The sequence below is a fragment of the Phyllostomus discolor genome, chromosome 10 (genome assembly GCF_004126475.2).
Source record: "Phyllostomus discolor isolate MPI-MPIP mPhyDis1 chromosome 10, mPhyDis1.pri.v3, whole genome shotgun sequence".
In the NCBI taxonomy this organism is placed as follows: Eukaryota; Metazoa; Chordata; class Mammalia; order Chiroptera; family Phyllostomidae; genus Phyllostomus; species Phyllostomus discolor.
The window spans coordinates 70,020,624-70,046,165 of NC_040912.2; the positions used below are offsets into that span (position 1 = coordinate 70,020,624).

General features: G+C 36.7%; 1 protein-coding gene across 1 annotated transcript in view; it reads right to left on the minus strand.

The window, feature by feature from the left end:
- The window catches only part of CADPS2 (calcium dependent secretion activator 2), a 575,914-nt gene that overhangs the window by 302,405 nt on the left and 247,967 nt on the right, over positions 1–25,542 (minus strand). The window contains 1 exon segment of the mRNA XM_028525503.2: positions 22,279–22,400. Within this exon segment, the coding sequence (XP_028381304.1) occupies positions 22,279–22,400 (122 nt within the window).

Below are 25,542 nucleotides of genomic sequence, written 5' to 3' on the forward strand. Positions count from 1 at the left end.
CCAGTCATCATTTCAACCCCAGCCACCAGTGCAGCATTTAGCACAGCGCAGAGATCAATAATTATTTGTAGAACACATGAATGACACCATATACTTTATTCTGATTAGTCTAGTCCTCAAAGGACTAGAGGAGAGCCACAGTAGTCAGATGACCAAGTTTTCTTGGCAGTACATTTTGCTGTGCTAAACAAACACAGAAAAGGAACTGTACTTCGTAAATCACTGTCACATTGGACAGCTGCACAAGTTGCATGTATAACACTCTAAAGCAGACTGCCATTGATATACACAAACTATGCAAAATAAATCATGGATAATGCAAACAACTCAAGGTGGGAAAGGGGGGGCAATGTTTAATAAGAATAATCACCTGAATTGAAAAGCCACTTCTGTATTTTAAAATGATATTACCTGTAACTAATATAATATCAACAGTATTTTTAGCATCATTCAGTGGTTCAGGAAGATTCTAAAACAAGAGAATACTACATATCAGAACAGTCAGTGATGATCAACCACATTCATGTATTCTAAGTGTGCTTACCTAAGACCACTATTCATTTCTTATAAAAATCTCTGTCTTGGCCAATTGTGAAGTGGAACTTTCTTTTGGCAAAATTTGTAAATGAGTGACAGGTATATTTAATAATTTATTCAATAAATATTTTAAAAATGAAATTTATTGGGTAACTGGTTAACAACATTAGAAGTTTCAGGTGTACAACTTTATAATACATCTGCAGACTCCATTGTGTGCTCACCTCCTTCTAGCCTCCTTCTGCCAGCATATATGTGAACACCCTGTACTCTCTGTCCTCCACCAAACCCCCATCCTCTGATAACCATAATTCTGATGTCTGTATCTGTGGGTCTCAATACACATTGTTTAATGCAGGGGTGTCAAACTCATTTTCAACGGGGGCCACATCAGCCTCCCAGTTGCCCTCAAAGGGCTGAATGTAATTTTAGGACTGTATAAATGTAACTACTCCTTAACTAGGGGCAAGGAGCTCTACATTCCTCTAGTTAAGGAGTAGTCACATTTATACACTCCTAAAATTATATTCGGCCCTTTGAAGGCAACTGGGAGGCTGATGTGGCCCCCGTTGAAAATGAGTTTGACACCTCTGGTTTAATGGCTTAAATTTATTTTTATTTCAGCTTTTTGGTGCTTGAAGAAAACTATTCTTTTTATTTTTGCACTTTTTTGGGGTACACCTTTCTTATCCTACCATAATTGCACCTGTGCCCTGCTTAAGTACAGAATCAGTATAGAATATTTAATAAAAATTAAATGCTACATGACTGCTTAAATATTGACCACAATTTTCTTTATGAGGTGAATCTCTGAGATCTTTTATTCACTAAAGTCTTCCCCAAAGTAAAAATAAAATATTGAAGCAAGGGCTAATTTTTAATTTCTTATTTAATTTTTTAAATATATTTTATTGATTATGCTATTACGGCTGTTCCAATTTTTCCCCCTTTGCCCAGTACTCCTCTTCCTCTAGCAATTCCCCCTCTTAGCTCATGTCCATGGGCCATGCATATAAGTTCTTTGGCTACTCCACTTCCTATACTATTCTTGACATCCCCTTGTCTATTTTGTACCTACCAGTTATACTTCTTAATTCCTGCATCTTTTCACCTATTCTCCTCCTTCCCCATCCCAGATGATAATCCTCCAAATGATCTCCATATCTATGATTCTGTTCCTGGCCTGATTGTTTGCTTAGTTTGTGTTTTTTTTTAAAGATTCAATTTCTGGTAGTTGTGATTTTGTTGCCTTTTTAATGTTCATAGTTTTGATCTTCTCCTTTTTCTTAAGTAAATCCCTTTAACATTTCACATAAATAATGGCTTGGTGGTGAGGAACTCCTTTAGCTTTGCATTGTCTGGGAAGCACTTTATCTGCCCTCCAATTCTAAATGATAGCTTTGCTGGAAAGAGTAATCTTGGTTGTAGGTCCTTGCTTTTCATCACTTTAAATACTACTTGCTAGTCCCTTCTTGCCTACAAAGTTTCTTTGGGAACAAAGTCTTATGGGAATTCCTTTGTAAGTAACTTTCTGCTTTTCTCTTGCTGCTTTGAAGATTCTCTGCTTATCTTTAACCTCTGGCATTTTAATTATGATGTGTCTTGATGTGGTCCTCTTTGGGTCAAACTTGTTTGGGACTCTCTGTGCTTCCCAGACTTTATGTCTGTCTATTTTCTTTGCTAAATTAGGGAAGTTTTCTTCCATTATTTTTTCAAATAAGTTTTCAATTTCTCACTCTTCCTCTTCTCCTTCTGGCACCCCTGTGATTTGGATGTTGGTATAGTTAAAGTTGTTCCAGAAGTTACTAAGCCTATCCTCATTTCTTGTATAATTTTTTCTTCCTGCTGTTCTGATTGAACACTTTTACTTCCTTGTGTTCCAAATCGTTGGTTTGATTCTCAGCTTGCTCCTCTCCACTGTTGACTCCCTGTAGATTTTTCTTTATTTCACTTAGCGTAACCTTCATTTTTTTCCCTTATGTTTTTGCCATACTAAGTTCTTTGAACATCCTGCTCATCAGTGTTTTGAACTCTGCATCTAATAGGTTGATTATCTCCACTTCATTGAGTTCTTTTTCTGGGCTTTTCTTCTGTTCTTTTATTTCAGCTATATTTCTTGTCTCCCCAATTTGCAGCCTTCCTGTGTTTGTTTCTATGCATTATGTAGAGCTACTTTCACTCCCTGTAAAAGGCACCTGTAATTGTGTGGAGCTGAGCCTTAGGTAATCAATCACCAGGGTGGTGCAACCTGCTTTACCACTTTGTGGCTCTGGGCAGGGGTGCAGGGCTTGAGGATGGGACAATGCTGTTTCCTGGCCTCTGGAGGTTTGCTCCACACTCTGCATTTCCAGTCACTTTACCCACTTCCTGTATGCAACTGGCACCTTTCCAGCTGTTGCCTTCATGGTGAATCTCAGAGTGGGTGAGTTGCATGCATTTTAAGTCTGTGCAGGCCCTTTAAACAAACCCTCCTGAAAATTTGGCAGTTTCTTCCACTTCCCCCAACCTCCATTGGTTTTTCCAGCCAGAAGTTATGGTTATTTCTCTTCCAGGGCACAACAACACAGCCCTGGGGCTGGGAGTGCTTGCTTCTAAGGTATCCCTCATGATTTTCATCCGCCACATGTGAGTGTGAGACCGGGTTCTGCTGCTGCCACCGCCTCTCCATGCCACACCTCATCTCTATACCTTTCTGCCCATCTCTGTGACTCTGCCCCTCCTACCCGTCTGATTGAATGTGGCGTCTTTAAATCCTTGGTTGTTGGACTTCCATATAGCTTGGTTTTCTGATGGTTCTGGTTGTTATTTATTTTAAGAAACAGTTGTAATTCTCTCAGTGGTTGAGTGAGGAGGCAAAGCATGTCTACCCACCCCTCCATCTTGACCAGAAGCTCCAAAGCCTATTTTTTTAAAATCCTCACCCAGGGATATATTTATTGATAAGAGAGAGACAGAGAGAAAGATCAATCAGTTGCGTCCTGTATGGGTCCTGACCAGGCACGGAACCTGCAACTGACCCACACCAGCCAGGGTGGCAAAGACTATATGTACATATTATAAAACTAAATATTAACAAGGTTGGAAAAGAGTTTACCTCTGATTTCCCTTTTAATACCTTGGAAACATTGTATTTACCAATCAAATAAATGTTTAATATGTTTATAACTTCAGAAGAGCCACAACATTTAACTTTGGATTTGTATTCCAATTTGATCAGGTTAGATACATTTGTCATGTTTTTCAGTGATGCGTACACAACTGGTAGACCAGATGTGGCACCTTCTCAATAATTTTAAAAGTGAATAACATAATTTTAGAAGACAAAATATTAATATTATGAGTCCTTTCATGACCAAAATCATGTGTATTTACAAAATGAATGAAATCTAGTTGCCTAGTTTGATATTTGATTATGTGGAACTGCAACTTCTTTTTTATTAATTACCTACATGTATATATTTTTAGCTATTGCTTTTGTTCATTTACATGTGCAAAAGTTAGAAGTAAGCAACATATATGGGTGGAAAATTTTTAAGTGAAAACAAGCAGTTATGCATATGGTAAAAAAAAAAATCTACTTTTGCCACAAAGATGTCTTTTTGAAAAGTACCCTCATACTTAAAAATTAGATTATAATAGCTTTGAAGAACATTAAAATTCCAGCTTAAGTTTAAGGGGCATTTTCTCAGAGAAACTCCATGTGATTTATAGAGAAGATTTTTAATATTACATTTTTGTCACTGTACAAATGTTCTGAATGTGTAATAAAGGATATCAGCACTGTATTTGCATTTTGTGGATATTTGGGCCACAGAGAGTAACTGGTGCAATGTCACTTAGCAGACTGTATTAACTGTATAACAGGTGGAAATTTGGGGGACAACTGACTCCCTAATGCTATTAAGTCCATTCAGACTCATGTTTAAACTCCTCATGCATGAGTACTAGGGGTATAGTCAATTTTATATGTATATTGAGTATTTGTTCATCAGTATTCTCCTTATAAATGAATTACTCTTACTGATGCTTAATTAAAAGATTCAAACTCTATTGTTGTCAGTTATTTGGGGTTAAATGCTTCATAAAATAGAGGTAAGTCACTCAGCCAGACACTGGGACTACAGTGCTGAACAAAAACTGGCCTCTGGCTTTAGGGAGCTCACTGTTTTGGGGTAGCAGCAGATAAAGAGAGGCAACTGCAACATACAGTGAAAGTTCAGGGTACAGAGTATATACAAGGTGTTAAGGAAATTTGGAGGGGAAGGCGGTGGACAGGGTTTCAGGAAGGCTTCACATTGGAAAGCCTTCAAGAAAAAGTAAAGGGTAGGTAGCTAGGTGCAGAATACAAGGAAGGCCAGCCATGTCTGAGGGCAGACAGCTGTTCTCCCCAAGGATGGTACCTCCTCCTGCTAGGGGTACTTAAACATGTGTATGGGCAGAGGCTATGGCAACTACATAACCTGTGACGCAGGGGACAGTTCCATGGATGAAATCTGCTTCCATACAAATGCAGTAGCACTCCTGGTTGGAAACACTGTGGCTGGCAAATGCCAGAGGTAGAGTGGAGAGTTAAGTGGTAGTCAGGCAAATGAAGAGCCTCTCATGACAGACTTCCTCCTGAAGGCAAAAGGAAATCGCTAAAAAATGTTAGGGAAGGGAATGGCATAATTAAATCTGTGTTTTAGAAAGTTGACTATAGAAGAGGCAATAATAAAGGCAAGGAAACCAAGTTGAGGCTCCTGACATAAAGTTAGCAAGTCCCCATGCCAAGGAGCTGGCAATGAAGACATAGGAAGGGAGGTGTATTTGCTGGGCATTGTAAAGGCAGAATTTAGATATGGGGATCAGTAGGATTTAGATATGGGGATCAGAAAGAGAATAAAATGATTGATGCCCAGGTTTTTGGTTTGAGCACATCTGTAGATAAAGGGTACCACATACTGAGATGAAATGTGTTGAATTTCAGATACCTGAGAGAAGATGAAGATATTGACAGAAGGATATATTGTCCAGTATCAACCTGGATAGCTAAAAACAAGATTCTCTCAATTGCAGAATTGGTTTTAGTCACAGCCTTCTGAACCTGAAAGCCTATTTCTTTGTATTCTGTCATAGGAGTTGACCCATTGTATACATTTCTTTGAGAATGAACAATAATACTACATACAATGTAAATTACTTACCTATTAAAGTAATACAGAATAAATTATATTTGTTTCCTCTCTAATAAAAGTGAGTGATTATATTCTACTGTGAAATTCTTGCTCATCCACACCATATGGATAAATATTCCTAGATCAGATTAATTATCTAACTGTAATGTATCTTGGCTTACATTTACATTAGTGTTATAAAACTGTGAACAATTTTGGTGAAGTTATAATGTGGATCAGTTTTAAGAAAAGGATAATTATAAAGTGGATGTACACTTTCTGTCCAGAACATCACAAACTACCTGATGGAAAGAAAACAAAGCACAAAAACCACCTGCAGTAGCTCCTGTGTGAACAGAAAGAGCAGCCCCATGGAGTCAAAGCAACAAAGCTCAGCTCAGCTTGGTATAAACAAGCTTTCTCTTTCTAAAGATCCCACCAACTGAGGGAAAACAGCAAAGGTCACTGACTAAGTTGGGGACCTTCTCTGAAAAACTAAGCCATGAAACATTCACAGATATGCCCAAGAAATAATTAATGATGAAACTTTAATGCAATCACCAATCTGTCTGTTCTGGGAGAAACAGGTCCATCTGTACTTAAGTCTCATTACAAAAAAAGAGAAAGCCCCTGAGGTCCACAAACCTGCTCCAGCCCTTCCAAAAACAGTTACTTTTGTCATTTGAATAAGTTTGCAATAGAAATCAACACCCTTACTCTGAGCCATTTATATTTCTACTCCCACTCTAAGTAGGACGTCACTTAAGGAAGCAGCTCAGATAGATACTAAGTCCACCAAAATCTTGCTGTGGCACAGATTTATTTGGAACTGAACTTAGAATAATGTACGTCTGTTTTGGTCCTGCTTGCCAAGGGTCTTATTTACTAAAGAACTAGTGAGTCTCTCCTCTACAAGTTGGCTCTGTGGCCTTTGCCCAGAAACCAGTATTTGCAAGAGAGACCATGAGAATGAGGTAATCTGAACCACTGTCCCATCTAAAAATATATAATTAATGATGATGATGATGATGATGATGATAACAATAATTAGATGTGAACATCTTAAATTTTTAGAGGGAACCTACAGGAGAAGTTGTTTAATGTTTATGTGAATGTTGATCTGTAGCTGCTGATTTTATTTTAGCAAAAACACAAGACATTATGCAACAGTTTTTAAATGTTCAAGATGGTAAGTTGAGTTTTTACATCCACGAAATGCTATTCATAGTAAATAAAATAGGTTACTTTCTTTCCTAGACAGCTACCCTATTTAAATGTGAAGTAATACAGGGTAGAAAAAATGCAGAAGATTCTGTCTCTACCATTTTGGCAGAGCTAAGTAAAATCTGTGATTTCTACACATAAAAATATTAAAATTTTGCCCTGACAGGTGTGGCTCAGTGGGATGGGTGTCGTCCTGCAAAGCAAAGGGTTGCCAGTTAGATTGCTGGTCAGGGCACATGCTTAAATTGCGGATTTGGTCCCCGGTTGGGGCATGTGCAAGAGGTTACTGATTGATGTTTCTCTATGACATCGATGTTTCTCTCCTCTTATTCCCTCCCTTCCTCTCTAAAAATAAATACAATTTTAAAAAGTATTGAAATTTTGAAGATTCTTATGAGAATTTGCCAAATTCATCCAAATATTGCCATCTGTGAACAAAGCTATACTATGGCAAGAAAAGGAAATTTAAACGTTAGAACAACAGTGAATTTTCACACACTTGCTGCAGGTAAAATTTTGGTATTTTATAAGCTATTTTATAAGCCAAAAGATTTCAAATCTTTGCCAACCAAGTCCATCTTGCATTTTACGTAATAAAGAAATCTGAGCCAAGATTATAAAAGTGTTACTTGTCTAAAAATTGACTAATTCTTCATTTTAATTTCTTTCCAAATTTATCCTCACTGTGACTGTCTTAAGCCAATGAAGTTGTTTTCTAAGAAAAAAAATTTTAAAGAAGTTTATATCCCCATCTTTCAAAAATCTCTTTAAATTATGTTATATCAATATTTTTGCAGTAATGTTTCCAGAGGCTATAGTTTTAATTTGGGATATGTGAAAATGCAGTACGGAAAAAAATCATGAGGCTTACATAGACTTATTCTTTTCTTAAAACAAAAATTAAGGAAAAACACTGCTATATCTTCTAGAAAACAGGGTTCCTACCTAAAGAGGTATCTTTAAACTTCTTAGAGACAGAAAAACTGCTGTGAACAATTGATTTCTGCATTCTGAACAATTCTCAGTCTGCAAACCTGATACTATCAATACTTTATAAGATTTAAACATCCACTTCCTTATAAACAGGGAGGCTTAGGAATTATGATTTTTAAAAATACAATATTACATTGTATTTTTACAATATTAAAAATAATCATCATCTGATAAATGAGTGACAAAGATAAAATCACTGAGACTAACAAAGTAATAAAGTCACTAAAAGAGAACGTCCTGCTGCACAGCACCAGTGACCCTTGGACAGCTGCATTTCATCTGGGCAGACAGGAATCTTCGCTGACATCAGCTGAGAGACAAGATCAATGTTAATAATAAACATCTGACAACCAAAGAGTGCTGTTCCTTTATAACTGCCACGAAGGCATTATACAGGTTGAAAATTACTGTTTTTCAAACTGAAATCAACTTTCAAATCTTAAAAAAAAGTGTTTGTGGGGTTCTTAACAAATACATGAAAATAAAAAGACACAAGCCAAAAATCTCAGGCAGGACTCAAGAGATAAAAGCATATTTCACTTCATAGAATAGTGTTCTTTCATGGTGTCAAGAACACTTAATCTTTTATTAAATGTGAGCCCTCTCCTGAAAATTCTCCAGATTTTAAAACAGGATGCTTTCTTTATAATACTCACCTGAGGATATGTTTTTATTGATGAGGGAGAGAGTGAGAGAGAGAGAGAGTGAGAGAGAGAGAGAAAGAGAGAGAGAGAGAGGGGCCGGGGGGGGGGGGGGGGGAGGAAGAGAGAGATTGATTGCTTGCCTCCCAAAAGCACCCAGATGGAGGACTGAACCTGCAACTTTGTTTTTGGTGTATGGGATGATGCTCCAACCAACTAAGCCACTGGCCAGAGCTAAAACAGGATTCTAGGAGAAAAGGTTTAAAGGAGGTACAAAAATAAATATGTGAATTAAAAAATTGAAAACAAGCACACAAAGCAAAGATTAAAAGACAAAACAGAGAGTATATGGGAAAAGATGAAAGCAGAAAAACAGTATTGAGCATTCCTACATACATTATGTCACAAAACAGCCCTCATATAGGCACTGCTGTCCCCATTTTACCAATGAGGAAACATATCAAAGATATGAAACATATCAAAATATTTAAATAACAAGCCATGATAACATGACTAACGTGTGGCAAAGCTGGAATTGATACTCTGGTCTATCTCTTTTCTTTTAAAACCAAGCTGTCCTTATAAATACCCATTAAAACTACACTGAAATTAACATTTTAAAATCTTAATATTTAAAGGCATGTTTTAGGAATTAAACAGTTCCCATCTGAAGCACAGCAACGGTCAAGTCTTCTAATCTCAGGACTCAGCCTGACTCTAGCACATAGCATGTCCTAGAAGAACACTCTTCATACTCTCTCTCATGTACTTTCTAAAGTGATTTTGAAAACATGTATACCCTCTTCACACATTTTCAAGTTAACATCTAGAAATTTTAAATATAAATTGTAAAGGGTATAATTGCTGGAGTGTTATATGCACTGACATTTAACATAAAATTGTGGTGTCATTCTTAAATGGATCCGATGGATTCTATCATAGCAATATGATCCCACAATAATCCTTTAGAAAAATCTGTACAAATCTACTTTAGCAGGTATTTGACATTATTTTCTACCTTGAACTTCTACTTTGATTCCATGTCCCACTCAGAAACTCGGAATTTTATCTTACTATAATCTATTTGAATGCTTAAACATGTTTTATTGAAGACTCTATCATAATTAGCTGCAGCAAATTTGTGTGCAATTTTCTAGGATTATAAGGCTGTATGTAAAGAAATTTTATTTATACATATACACACACATATACATACTGTAGAAATGTACCTCAATAACATAAAAATCATATATGACAAACCCACAGCTAATATTATACTCAAGGGTGAAAAACAGAAAGCTTTTCCTTTAAAATCAGGAATAAGGCAAGTGAGCTTACTACTTTTATTCACCATACTTCTGGAAGTCCTAGCCAGAGCGACTAGGCATGAAAACAATAAAAGGCATCCAAACCAGAAAGGAAGAAGTAAAATTGTCTCTGCAGATGACATGATAAAAACTCTCAACGATGTGACCAAAATACTGTTAAAAGTGATAAATGAATTCAGTAAAGATGCAGGATATATAATCAGCATAAAATCAATTACATTTTCACATGCTAATGATGAACCACCCATAAAAGACATTGAGAAAACAATTCCATTTACAATATCAACAAAAAGAAAAAATATTTAGGAATAAAGTTAACCAAGGAGGTAAATAATCTGAACACTGAAAACTCTAAGATGTCAATGAAAGGAATCTTAAGAGACACAAATAAATGGAAAGATATCTCTTGTTCATGAGTTGGAAGAATATTGTTTAAATGTTTTCTCTACCCCAAGTGATGCACAGAGTCAATGCAATCCCTATCGAAATTCCAATTGCATTTTTCAAAGAAATAGAAAAAAAAATTCCTAAAATTAGTTTGGAAGCACAAAAGATCTTGAATAGCTAAAGCAATCTTGAGAAATAAGAACTAAGCTGGAAGCACCACACTCCCAACTTCAAACTGTATTTTACAAAGCTATATCAAAACAGTATGGTACCAGCATAAAAACAAGTGCACAGACCAATGGGATAGACTAGGGAGCAGAAATAAATCCATTCATATGCAGTCAACTGATTGTTGACAAAGACACCAAGAAGACAGAGTAGAGAAAGGATAGTCTTTTCAATAAGTGGTGATGGGGAAACTGGATATCAACATGCAACAGAATGGAATTAGATCCTTATCTTATACCACACACAAAAATAAATTCAAAATGAATTAAAGACTTAAATGTAAGGCTTGAAATCATAAAAATACTAAAATAAAACATAGGGGGCAAGCTCCCTAACATTAATATTGGCAATAAGTTTTTGAATAAAAGCATAAGCAACAAAAGCAAAAATCAACAAATGGAAGTACATCAAACTAAAGTGCTTTGACATAGCAAAGAAAGAAAATAATCAACAAAGTAAAAAGGCATCCTTTGGAATGGGAGACAATGTTTGCCAACCACACATCTGATAATGGGCTAATACCCAGAATGTATAGCAAAAGAATGGTGGTTACCAGAGCTAAGGGTGGGGACAGAGAAGAGAGAGTTATGAAAGGGTGCAAACCTTGAGTTACAAGTCCTGGAGATGTAATGGTCAGTATGGTGACTATAGTTTATAATAATGTACTGCATACTTGAAATCTGCTAAGATGGTAACTAGATCTCACATGCTTTCACTGCCCACACATGACAAAGATAACTATGGTATGTGATAGATATGACAGTTTTTCAAAATTTGAATGTTTTATTTAACCCAATATATCCAAAATATTATCATTTCAATATGTAATTGATATTTAAAATAGATATGAGAGTTTGATAATCATTTCAGAACATATAGCAAAACATCATGTTGTACATTTTAAACATACACAGTTTTACTTGTCAAAAGTAAACAAAAACCAAAAAAATAAAATTCCTTCTGAATTTAGTTTTTAGTATAAATACTAGTACTCAACTAATTCCAAATAAATATGACAAATGATTATTAATAGCAAATATAGAAAATAAAATAGTTGATTAGATACACAGCTCTTAATGAAACAGATAATGCTGATTTTTGTACAATTAGTTTACATAGCTACCATTGAATACTACTTAATTCTAGACTGAGACAGAGCTCAGCACCAATTTCTCTTTTCCTCTTTTTTAATTTCTTTTTTTCTTTTTGTTTATTTTTCAATTTTAATCTAGGATTTTGTTTTTCTATTTTTACTAGAAAAATAACTAGATGGGACATTATTATAGCAATATCCATCAATTTCCTTGAAACTGAGAACAGGCTGACAATGATCAGAGGGAGGAGGGGAGGGAATTTCAGGGGAAAAGGGTGAAGGGTTTTCAGGAACAATTATAAAGGACCCACGGACAATAACAGGGCAAGGGTGGAAATGGGAGGGAGGTGGGGAGGACTGGGGTGTAGGCTAGGGCGGAGGGAAAAGGCAAAAAACTGTACTTGAATGATTAAAAAAAACAGAAAGTTTTGTCTAGCCACTGTGCTGTATACCTCAAACTAAAATAAAATAATACTGAATGTCAACTGTAATGGAAAAATAATTAAAAATAATAGTAATTTAAAAAATGTTCTAATTTAAATCTCCCGGACAATACAGTGATTCATAAGCAACAGTATTTTTCAATCATTTAGCAGCTGAAATTTTAAGTCCTTCATCATCTTTGTTGAAAGCAATGAAGTAGAAGCCATCTAATTTACAGAAGAATTTGTTATAACATTGGTAAATCACTTTCTTAAAACTAACATAAGCATTGGAAATTTTCCTTTTAAATGGGAGCCTGGCAGTTTTTCCACTGAGACAAGAACCACTGTAAGACTCAAGCTGGGTGAGAGTGTGCCCCCCCCCCCCCCGTTTTTTTCCGTAAAGGCAAAGAAGGGAGACTGTGAAGAGAGAGTTGAGAAAGTGCACCTGCATATAGCAGGGATTATATAGTTTATAAGGCAAAGTTATTTACAAGCTCTAAATCTATCAGAGAATTTGAAGATTATAATTATACAAACTTTCTCCCAGCTCTCTCAACCCTGTTTTTCACTAGAGCTCTTCAACAAGCATCTGGGAGCTTAGTCCATCATATTTTCCCTTAATTCACATGCCCTAATTATGAGGATCCCCAGATTACCTTCCTTCGATTGCAAAAAATTCTCCAGGAATACTATTTCTGCATTTGGCTAATGTTTGACTCCTTAAGTTTTACTTTGTTCTGCACCAGTAGTATCTTCTGGTGAATTTATTTATGTAAGAGGAAGAAAACTCATGTTTTTAAAGATAAAAATGAGAAAAGATGAAACATTTGTGCAGGTTGAGAGTTTTCCCTTTGGTTTATTAAAAACAGGCAGACCTTTTGATAGATCATTCAAAAATGTAGCATATTTTTTCTCTAGTCGGTAAGAGTAGCTGGCCAATGAATTATACTTCAAAACTAATTCTGACATTACTATATTAAAATGAAAACTAATACGCTTTTATAAAGCATGGTTAGCTTCTCTCAGTTTATACGCAGTCTGTATTTAATCTCTCAAGCACTGCTCCAGTAGCTTGTCATTCTCATAAGCTTTCTGTTTGTAGCTGCAATATTCTCTCAATAGTTCAACAGATTATCACAATTCTGGTTCAGAATTTAAAGTTTCTGGAAACGGGTACTGATGCCAGTATTTCCCATCATTTTCATGAGGCAGAACAATGTTCTGTTCTAATATCCATAAATATATTTCTGTATTGATGCAACACATCAGTTTATCTTATGGCTTCTTGCCTTTCTATTTTATTACTTTGAAGGGTATGGGGACTAAAGAACCAATTAACTTTCAAATGTCTTTAATAAAATAGCACTATGGGACAAAAGAGATGCAGAGGATGTAGCAAAAAACAGCAATGCCTCCTGGGATTTTTTTTTTTATTATAGTAAGAATATTTAACATGAGATCTAGCCTCTTAATAAATTTTTATAAAGAGTAATGAGTATTCAGATCTTTTATTATTTACTTTTATTAGTTTTATTTTTTTCTAAACCTAATTTTATTTTTTATTATTTTATTGTTGTTCAAATACAGTTGTCTCCAAAACTTTTAGGTATACAATACAGATTGTTAACTACAGACACAGTATTGTGTGGATCTCTAGAATTATTCATCTTGCATAATTGAAATTTTATACCTGTTGAAGACAGCTACCCATTTCCCCCTCCCCTGGCCCCTGGTTTGTTTCTAACAATGAATTTCCTTGCTTTTATTTCATTAGTACCAAGATCTATCTTGACCTTCTATAAGGTATTATTAGCTCTTATGTTTTAGGCATTCAAAGGATGCCCATCATCTGTAGGGGAAGTGTGTTAGAGATCAGTACATATGAGATTTGCAATGCATGACCATGACATGGCCCCTCTGTGGTCCCTCTGCCGTCAGCTTGTCATTCTTCTTGCTATCCCTCCAATTCCTTTCAGATGGTATCGTTAAGGTATAGACTGAAACTAAAATAATAAAATGTCTGGAAATGGTAAAAAAAAAAAAGCTATAAGAGTATTGTAATAACGCCTCTGTACCTCACTCAAGAGAATAAAACTTTTTACAGTTGACTGAGAAACTATGAAACAATGATTTAAGAATCCATAAACAGAATTTTTCATAAATAAAAAATGCAGTTTATCTACATTTCCCTCCCAATATTAAAAAAAAATTAAAACTAAAACCAAAACTTAAATAGATGACCCAACTATCACTTTTACAAATCAGAGTTGTTTATAAATACCACATCCGCTGGACCCCAGTTTCTATATTCAAAGCTATGTATAATCTCACATGCTGTCTCCACCTAGCTGCTGGCAGGAGATCCGAGGTATAAGAATGAAGGAGGTGATGGCTAGAAATTTTGATTAAATTTATTGGAAATACGGACTAAATAAGGCACTTTAATTAGTATCAGACAGAAGGGTGAACAGGTCTCCAACAAAGCACAAACTGTTGAAGCAATAAAACTTAGAAAATGTGTCCAAGGCATAATTCACTAGGATGATGGAGGAGATGAATCTCTTTCCCATTGTGCCAGATGACTTCAAGAGAAAAGTAACCGTGCTGCTGAAAAACTATAGTCGGTCAGCATTCGGAAGATATGTTTTTGCGGTAATCTGCCCTGCAATGTGATGATAAATACAAATCTTTTAATTTATTTTAAAAGTTAACTGTTTTCATGAGTTAATGCAGATAAGGTAAGCCAAATTTCCTTGTGGTAGAGTAACAAAGAATATTGGAGGCTTATTGTAACATCTTCTGTCTGACATCTAGGCATTTTAATTCATTTTAATTGTCTGCATAGAGATTCCCTATTATCAGAATGCCTTTATGAGTATATTATGAGAATATCAGAAATTAAATGAAAACCACCCTATGAAAACTTTTATTATTTGTGAAAAGTCAGTGTTAAAAGAACATAACTACTTCTATAAAAGTTAATTCATTTGATTGACCAAATATTAAGAATCAATAAAAGATTTTGTAGGAATTATTCTAAGTTAAAAAAAGCCCAATACAAAAGACTACATGTTGCATGATTTCATTTATATAAAACAAACAGAAAAAAAATTACAGAGCTAGAAAGCATGAGTGCTTTCCTGTAACTGTGAGTGGGAGCGTGAATAGACTGCAAATGGGCATGACGGAACTTTTTGAAGTGATAACGTTTTAATTTTTTTTTGCCTTTTTTTATTGTTGTTCAGTTACAGTTGTCCTGCCTTTCTCCCCATTGCTCACACCTATCCCATCCGCCACCACTCCCACAGTCAGCTCCCCGCACTGTCGGGGCCGTAAGTCCTCTATTCATGTTCTTTTGCATGCTCCTTGCCCATCTTTCCTCCATTATCCTCCTCTCCATTTCTCTCTGGTCACTGTCAGTTTGTTCTTTATTTCCAAGTCTCTGGTTCTATTTTTCTCACTTGTTTGTTTTGTTGATTAGGTTCCAATTATAGGTGAGATCATATGGTATTTGTCTTTCACCGTCTGGCTTATTTGAAGTGATGTGTTTTAAAACTGTATTGTGATGGTAGAAGCACAGTGCATAAATTTACGAAAAAGCACCTAAATTACAATGGAATGCTACAATTTTATGCTACATACATTATTTTGCAATAAAACTTTTCAAAAAGATTCTGCAGAAAATAGCATGACATTAAGATTCTTAGGGCATGTGCATTCCCCCTCAATATCTCATGAAGTACTAATAGGGCTGTGTTCGTGTCCCCCCCAAATTTGTATCTTGAGTCCCTAATTCTCAGTGTGCTGGTATTTGGAGGTGGGGCCTGTGGGGGTAATTGCATTTGGATGAGGTCATGGGTGTGAAGCCCCCATGATGGGATTGTGTCCTGATAAGGGGTGAAAAGACATGACATCTGTCTCTGGAATGTGTGAGCAAGAAGGCAGCCATCTGAAAAACCAGAAGGGCCGTCCTCATAAAGAACCTGAAGATGCTGGACCCTGATATCAGACTTCCTGCCTCCATAACTATAAGAAATAAATATTTGTTGTTTAAGCCATCTGTTTTATGATATTCTTACTGTAGCAGCCAAAACTGAGAAATGGGATGCTGCTGCAACAAATACCTAAAATGTGGAAGTAGCTCTGGAACTGGATAATGGGTCTAGGCTGGAAGAATTTTGAGGTGCATGCTAAAAAAAAAGCCAGTATTGCAATAAAAGGACTTTCAAAGGCAATTCTGGTGAAGGCTCAGAAAAAAGGAGAGCTGTAGACACGTCTCCCATTTTCTTAGAGAAACCATAAATAATCATGGACAGAATGTTGGTGGAAATATGAGCAGTAAAAGTTGTTTTGATGAGGTTTCTCTTAGACAGAAAGGAGAAACTTGTTACTGAAAATGGGAAGAAAAGCAATCCATCCTTATTATCAAGTGGCAAAAATCCTAGCTGAATTGTGTTCATGTTCTAGTGTTTTGTGAAAAGCTGAAGTTGCCAGCATGAAATTGGACATTTAACTGAGGAAATTTCTAAGTTAAATGTAGAAAGAGTAGCTTGATTCTTCCTGAATCTTTATAGTAAAATGCAAGAAGAGAGAAACGATTAAAGACAGAATTATTGAGCAGAAAGAAACCAGATTGAGAAGATTTTGAAAATTCTTAGCTGTCCACAGCAGAAAACACTAGAAAGTGTGTTCCGGAGAGAACACTTAGGGTGTGGCAAGCCAACCACTGATACAGAGAGTAGTCCAGGCATGAACCACAGATGTAATCAACCACTGAGTGGGAATGGAAGAAAACAGAAACAAGAAGAAATGAAAAAAGGCTGTCAAACTACTTAGAACCTACAGGACTAGACTACAGAATCAGCTGTGAACACACTCTACTCTTAGAGACAAGGTGTTTCACACACCATCAAGGCTGCCACTCTCAGCACAAGTCCACAGTACACAGGGAAGGGCTGTCTCCACCATAGTTTCAAAGGGAAGGGCCTCTGCCCAACAGAACCCTGTGTTTGGGGATAACACCTTGGTTCCAACAAGCCAGATGACAGCTACCCAGAGCTGCAGGGGCACAACTCTCATCTGGCAAAGCCATCATGGCACAATAGCCCACCCAACAGAGCCACAAGGGGGAAAACCACTTTAGTGAGTCTGGAAGGCAAAGCATGAAGCCAAAGAGAATTAACTATTTTTGGTTCTGGTCAACATGGTGGTGAAGGCAAATGCAGGACTCACATTTTCCCACAGCCATGTCAAATTTACAACTAAATTACAGAATAACCATAAATGAGAACCCTTTGAAATTTAGTTGAATGGAAGGCCTACAACTAAGTATATAAATAGGAAGTCAGTTCAAGACTGGTAGGAGGAGCAGAGATACAGAATAGGCCAGTCCCACACCCATGTGTGGCAGATAAAAATCAGGAGGGATATCTCAGCTGCAGAGGTTCCCCCTGAGGAGTCAGGGGCCCCAGCCTCACACCAGGTTCCACAGCCCAGGGTTAAAGTGCCAGGAAGAGAAGTGCTCATAACTTCTGGCTTTAAAAAAATCAGTGGGGATTGTGTTTGAGTGAGTCAGAAGAGGGGAGGGGATGCTTCTGGAATCCCATGAAGTTTCTATTAAAGGACCCATGCACAGGCACAAACTTACTTGGACTCACTCTCTGAGCTCCAACATGGGGGCAGCAGATTGAAAGACAACAGAGATGTACAGGGAGGAAATGAATTATCCAGCACCAAGGCAAGAGCTGGAGGTGCAGCTTTCCCCCAGGCAGAAGTGCTGGCAAAGGTCACTGTTCCTTTAATGAGCCCTTCCAGGACAGAGTCAGCAGGTAGGTGCCATATCTGAGTCTCCACCAACCCAACCTGTACTTTTCACCCTCCCCTGGTGATGCCCTGAGACTCTGTCCCAACCAACTTGCTGGCAAACCCAAGCTGTTTTCAGTAGCTTTTCCATATGAAGGCCCATTGTGGCTCCTGCTTGACTTTCTTAAATCTCTCAAACAAGCAGTACCTGGCCTCCGCATGCTCCATCCATACCCAGGCCCAGCACTGGCGGCAGCTGGTCTTGGTTTGCTCACCTGGGTACCTCCAAGCCCAACACAAGTAGCAGCCATCTGCAGATCACTTTGTAGTTTATGCCAGAAGGCCCTGGGAAGAACACAGGTGGCTGCTGACTCTAGCTTGCACTTCCAGGAGGCCCCAGAGCCAGTGCACTCACTGGACAACCTCAGATAATGTCAAAGCACCACCAAATACCTCCACAAATGACACACTCAAGGGGAGGACTCAGAGGGCACTAGAGCCCCCTCGGTGTGCCTCTGCACAGCTGATTATCTCTGCCAGTCAAAGCCAGTCTTTGCAGCTAATCAGCCTTGGAGTAAATCCCTCCCATTAATGTGCAAATAGCAATCAAAGCTCAACTACAACAGGAAGGTGTACACAGGCCCACACAAGGGTGTGGGGGAGGGAGAACCCAGAGTGCCCAGTTTGGGTGAACAGTGAACCTGTATCATTTGGACCCTAAGGACACCTACTACATTAGGCCACTCTATCAAGCCTGGGAGAGGTAGCAGCTATACCTAATACAAAGAAACAAACACAGAGAGGATGCCAAAGTGAGGAGACAAAGAAACACATTTCAAATGAAAGAACAGAACAAAACCCCAGAAAAGGAACTAAACAAAACTCAATAGTATAACAAAAGACATGGAAACTACAAAAACAAACCAGTCAGAAATGAAGGATATACTAACTGAAATGAAGAATACATTATAGGGAATCAACAACAGAGAAGATGAAGCCAAGAGTCAAATCAGAAATCTGGAATATCAGGTAGCAAAAAATAACTAATCGGAATAGCAAAAAGATAAAATAATTTAAAAAATGAGAATAGTATAAGAAGCCCTTGGCACAGCTTCAAGTGTGCTGATGTTTGCATCATGGGGGTGTCAGAAGTAGAAGAGGGAGAGCAAGATGTTGAAAACCTATCTGAAAAAATGACAGAAAACTTCGCTAAACTGGTGACATACTAGTCCAGAAAATATAGACAGTCCCAAACCAAATGAACCAAAAGAGGCCTACACACAATTAAAATGTCAAAGATTAAAGATGGAGAGAATCTTAAAACAAGCAATAGAAAAGCACTTAGCTACCTACCAGTGAGCTCTCATAGGCTGTCAGCTGATTTCTCAAAAGAAACTTTGCAGGCCAGAAGAGAATGGCAAGAAATATTCAAAGTGATAAAAAGTAAGGAGCTACAACCAGCAAAGCTATCATTTTGAATGAAAGGACAGTTAAAGAGCTTCCCAGACAAGAAAAAGCCAAAGGAGTTCATTACTACCAAACAAGTATTACTGAAATCTTAAAAAGGTCTTCTTTAAGAAGAAGGGGAAAAAAGATTAAAATTATGAAAAAATAGGAACAATAAAATGACAATAAATACAAATCAACAACTGACACTAAAAAACAAAATAAATAAACAAGCAGAACAGAAACAAACTCATAGGTCCAGAGAACATTTTGACTGTTGTCAGATGGAAGGGAGGTTGGAGAGATGGGTGAAAAAGGTGAGGGGCTTAAGAAGCACAAATCAGTCATTACAGAATAGTCATGGGAATGTCAAGTACAGCACAGGGAATATAGTCAATAACATTCTAAGAACTGTATATGGTGTTAGATGGGTTCAAGACTTATTGGGATGATCACTTAGGAAGTTATATAATGTCTAATTACTGGGGTATAAACCTGAAACTAATATATTGTATGTCAACTGTAATTGAAAAGGAACAAAATTATTTTTAAAGAGAATGAATCTTGAATCAAAATAATGTTTAAAAAGGTGGACATAGTTGGTAGACTCACTCCTGATTTTAAAACTGGTAATTAAGATAATATAATATTAGCATAAAGACATATTTATATGCATGAATGGAATAGAATTGAGAGTCCAGAATACACAAGTATCTATGATTTCAGAGGGGTATCAAGAACATTAATGGGGAAGAAATAATTTCTTCAGTAAATGGTGCTGGGACAGCTGATTGTCAAACACAAAAGAACAAAGGTGGACCCTTACATCAGATCATGTACAAACATAGGGATACATTTTTGTGACCTTGGATTTGGCAGTGGGTTTTTAGATATGATACAAAAGCACAAGCAACAGAAAAATACATAAATTGGACTTAATCAAAATTTTAAAACTCTGTGCTTCAAAAACAATATATGAAGAAAGTGAAAAGACCCTCGATATGAAATAAAACATTTGAAAACATTATGCCAATCACAAAGGAGCACATATTATATGACTACATTTTTGTAAAAATGTCCAGAATACACAAATCTATAGAGAAAGAAAGTTAATTAGTAGTTGCTTAGGGCTGGGGTGATTTGAGGTCAATAATTAAAGGGTATAGAGTTCTTTATAAGCAATAAATATGTTCTAAAATTGACTGATTACACAAATCTGTGACTAATATACACTACAATACGAAAACAGCTGATTTTTAAAAAAATATTGTTATTCTATCACAGTTGTCCCTTTGCCTTCCCCCTCCCGCCCCCGCCCCCCGCTCCCACAGTCAGTCCCCACACTATTGTCCACGTCCATGTATCATTGATACATGTTCTTTGACTAGTCCCTTCCCCTTCTTTCTGCCATTGGCCATCCTCCCTCCCCTCTGGTCGCTGTCAGTCTGAAATGGCTGATCTTTAAAATAAACACATAGCAAACCTCTCCCTCGACTCCCTGTGTCCTTCTCTCTCTCACAGTCTCCTCGTGAGAGGCTTCAACCTCTGCAAAGAGCTGTTTACCCTCATTATTTTCCCTTTATTGTCACATTGTAAATCAACTCTCTATAACTGCTGGAATAAATACTACACTCTTAAATATTACTATGACTAAGTCATAAAAATAAGTTCAAGCAGTTGAATTAATAAATTCTGAATGCATACTACTAGGTACTAGGATTTAAGATCATACAGGGCAAGATTCCTCTTTTCAAGTGAAAACACAATACAAAATAAACAGATGAGATACACATTTGTCTAAACATTAAAAAGTGATGAGCCAGTCAACCTCCTTTCCATTGGAGGGTTGTTCTCAGGAAGTGATGTTTAGTTAAAATCCTCAATACCAAGGACCCAGCCAGCCAAAGATAAAAGGGAAGGTGACTGCAGGCAGAGGGAAAAGCAGGTGGAATGATGAAAATAAGTTGATGTGTTTGAGGAACTGCATGAAGTCTAGAGTGGCTGAACAGTGGTGGACCAGGGGAAGGAAGGGACAAGGCAAGGTCCCAGAGATACTGAGACTGGTCAGGTGCAAGCCTTTAGGGGTGTATAAGGCAGGGTAACAAGTTTCAACTTGCTTCTTTTCAACCCCTTAATACATCTCCTCTTACATTCAATCTTCTGCACCCACCCCTTAGACTGTGTCTGCCCTAAGGAAAATGAGTTTCTTGTTCATTTTCATCTTCAGGGCCTAACTAGGGGCTACCCAGGACCTCAACAGAAGTTTCCTGAATAAACAGGCCCCATATATAGATGCTATATGATACGGTAAAAAATCCTAAATCCTGTAAGCCCTGTAAGAGATTTTGAATAAAGTTTAAATGGAAGAAAGAGAAGTTCTTTCTAAAGATAGTGAAGGCCAAGCAAGTTTCATTTGAATTCCTTAGGCCAGTCTGGATATTTCTACCAGAGACTAAAAGTTTCCCAAATTTAAATCAGCTAAACAGAACATCTTCTAAATTTAAACTCATTTCCAGAATTTGAAACATAAAACTGCAAGCAAAGAACAGCTTTTTTATCTCTGATTACTGCACAGGAGTTATTAACAGCTCTCTAGCTCAAGCCATCTCCTAAAGTATTCCCAGTCACTGTGCAGAATCATGTTCCTTCCCTCAACTTCACCAACGAGCTATAACATACAGAAATAGAAATGCTATTAGGTTACAATTCTAATAACTGAAATAGGATCTAGCACTATCTTTTAAATAACGTATAATAATGACACATGCCAGCCTTATAAATGACTTATAATTTATTGCCTACTAATTAACTTCACATTTGCAAATTGGGTTTTCTGTTTGTACTACGTGGGATTCTGCTATAATTCTAATTGTAACATTATTATCCAGAAAGCCACACATTGATTCTAAGACAAAGCTAACCAAGTACCATTTCAGAGTGTCAAACCATACAACTGCAAATAAATAAAGCATGTTTCTTTGGGAGGAAAAAAGAAACATGTTTGTTTTTCAGCTCGCTTACTGTGGTCTTGAGGCTTCTGCCTGGTCTGTCTGCAGCTTTTCTCCTCCTTCCACTTCCATTGTGCAGTAAACAATTCGATTGGGAGCGACTGACTTCAAACCTTGCACTTCCATTATGACAATCTAAAAGATAAGAAAAATTTTAAATGACATGTGAAGTTGACAACTGGTAGCTAGAGAGAGAGACAGCAGCATAAACTGTAACTGGATAGACCAATTGAAAAAATTATCTAGTAACATAAATGGAATTTTGTTTTCCTAAGAATCCACATCTATTCATGTCAGGGATAATAAAAAACATTATGAGCAAGTCTGGTGTCTGAACAAATAGCTTCTGACAGCGATTAAAGCAAGGTTATAGTCTCTAAATATATCCCCTAGGGAATTAAGTGAAATTTAAACTCAGATCCTTAAACAATTACGGCAACTTTTTATGAAGTAAAGCAAAATTACAAGTGAAAATTCAGTACATTTGATGAAAGGAGTGCACACTGAGTTTCACACAAAGTGTTGTAATATTTATTACAAGCAAACACTGTCTCCACCAGACCAATTCACTGATATTCATATGTGACAGCATCAGAAAGAAATCCTCTGTACTCACTTAGATTAGATGACTATTTATAGAAGAATTTTCTAAAGAAAATTATTTAACTTTAACTATTATAAAAAGAATTTATTAAAGTATTTATGAAAGAATTTTCTTTATGACCATTTCAGGTAGCTCAGTTGGTTAGAGCAGCATTCTGATACCAAGATTACAGGTTCAATCCTCGGTGAGGGCACATATAAGAAGCAACCAATGAATCCATAAATAAGTGGAACAACATCATTTCTCTCTCTCCCTCTCTTTTGTTACCCCTACTTTCCCTTCACTCTGTTCTACATACAACCTCAATCACATCTGATCACTTTGTTTCTCACTGGGTGAAACACCCATCAGAGGCTGTTGTATGTTTTAAAAATCACAAACTTAGAGTGATCCTATCACTTATGGACCCCTTTTATTCCATCACCATTTATCCTCCTACACCTTCTTCCACCTCCACTGAACCCACTCTCCAAAATCCCCACAATCACCACACTGTTGTCTGTGCCCATGCTACTTAATATTAAATTACACTACAAGACCATAGTAATCAAAACAGCATGGAACAGGCATAAGAAACAGACACACAGATCAATGGAAGAGAATAGAGAGCCTAGAAATAAACCTAAGTCTTTACGGTCAATTAATATTTGACATAGGAGTCAAGAACTTACAATGGGATGAAGATAGTCTATTCAATAAATGGTGTTGTGAACACTAGACAGATGTACAAAAAAATGAAACTAGACCACCTTCCTATACCACACACAAGAAAAATGCATTAAAGACTTACAAGTTAGACTTGAAGCCATAAAATCCCTAGAATAAAACATAGGCAGTAAAATCGTGGACATTTCTCATAGCAGTATTTTTTCTGACATATCTCCTCAGGCAAAGCAAGCAAAAGAAAAAAAATAAACAAATGGGACTACATTAATCTAAAATTTGCATACCAAAGGAAACCATCAACAAAATAAAAAGATAAATATGAGTGGGAGAACATATTTACTGACATTTGATAAGGGGTTAATATCACAAATTTATAAAGAACAGTAAAAACTCAACACACACACACACAATAAACAATTCAATCAAAAAATAGGCAACCCGAATAGACAATCATTTAAAGAGGGCCAATAGACATATGAAAAGACGCCTCAATGTCACTAATCATCAGAGAAACACAAATTAAAACCACAACTAGATATAACCTCACAGTTGTCAGAATGGCTGTCATCAATAAATCAAACAATTTTTGGCAGGGAGGTGGAGAAAGGGATCCCTCACACATTGTTGGCTGGAAAGAAGACTGGTGCAGCCACAGTGGAAAGCAGTATGGAGATACCTCAAAAAATTAAAAAAAATAGAACTTCCTTATGACCCAGCAATTCCACTTCCAGGAATTTATTTGAAGATACCTGAAACACTAATTTGAAAGAATATATGCGCCCCTATGTTCATTGCAGCATTATTTACAAAGGCCAAGATTTGAAAGCAGCCCAACTGTCCCTTAGTAGATGAATGGATAAAACTGCTATGGTACATTTACACAGTGGAATACTACTTGGCTATAAAAGAAAGTTTACCCATTGTAACAGCATGAATGGACCTGGAGAACATTATGCTAAGTGAAATAAGCCAGTTAGAGAAAGACAAGTACCATATGATTTCATTCACATGTAGAATCTAATGAACAAACTGAACCACCAAGTAAAATAAAGACAGATTCATAGATAAAGAGGAGGTTGACAGTTCTGGAGGAGGGGCTTAGGGAGTGGAGGGATTATTTAAAAAGAAAAAAAAAACCTATGCTTTTTATGTTTTTATAAAAGGCTGCCAATCTTAGAAGATTCTTGCTGGATGTAAACATAAAATATGATTATTTGTCATAGTTTTTTCACATCAAACTTGAATCATGAAGTTCCCTAAATCTCAAATTTTAATTTATAAAAGTATATTTAATGGAATTTTAATATATGCACATTCATTTCTGATTAATCTCATGTTGTGTTAGTATAAACAAGATAAATAGCATTCATGCTATGTAGCTACCAAAATCTCTACCTAAGCATCATCTATATCATTTGCTGATCATTCAATACATTATTAAAGTCATAACACTTTTCATAGAGCTGTGATATAAATCTTAAGACTAAGGTCTCAAAGAAAGAAACCATTTTAAAAATAACTGTTTTTCCTTTCAGCTCTGGTATAAGAGAAGTGTCATGTTTATAAATATGAATGCAAATTGCTTTGTTTTTTTCTTAACAATATATGGGAAACTGATCACTGAAAAAATGAAGGTTAAATTCAAGATCATTTTCCTTCCTCAACCAAACCTTTTGTAATTTCTTCATAGTGAAATTCATAGCAACATATGAATAAAAATAAGGACCTAACTAAAAGCAGACTAAGAATTAATGGAGAATTAATAGATAGTGTCTTTCACAACTGCTCTAATACTCAAGGAAGTTGGGGTAAGGTACTAAATCTTGGTTAAGAAGCCTTGGCTGGTGTGGCTCAGAAAAGTGGCTCAGTGGATTGAGTGCCAGCCTGCAAATCAAAGGGTTGCCAGTTCAATTCCCAGTCTAGAGCACAAGCCTGGGTTGTGGGCCAGGTCCCCACTGGGCTTGCGTGACAGGCAACTACACATTGATGTTTTTCTCCCTCTTTTTC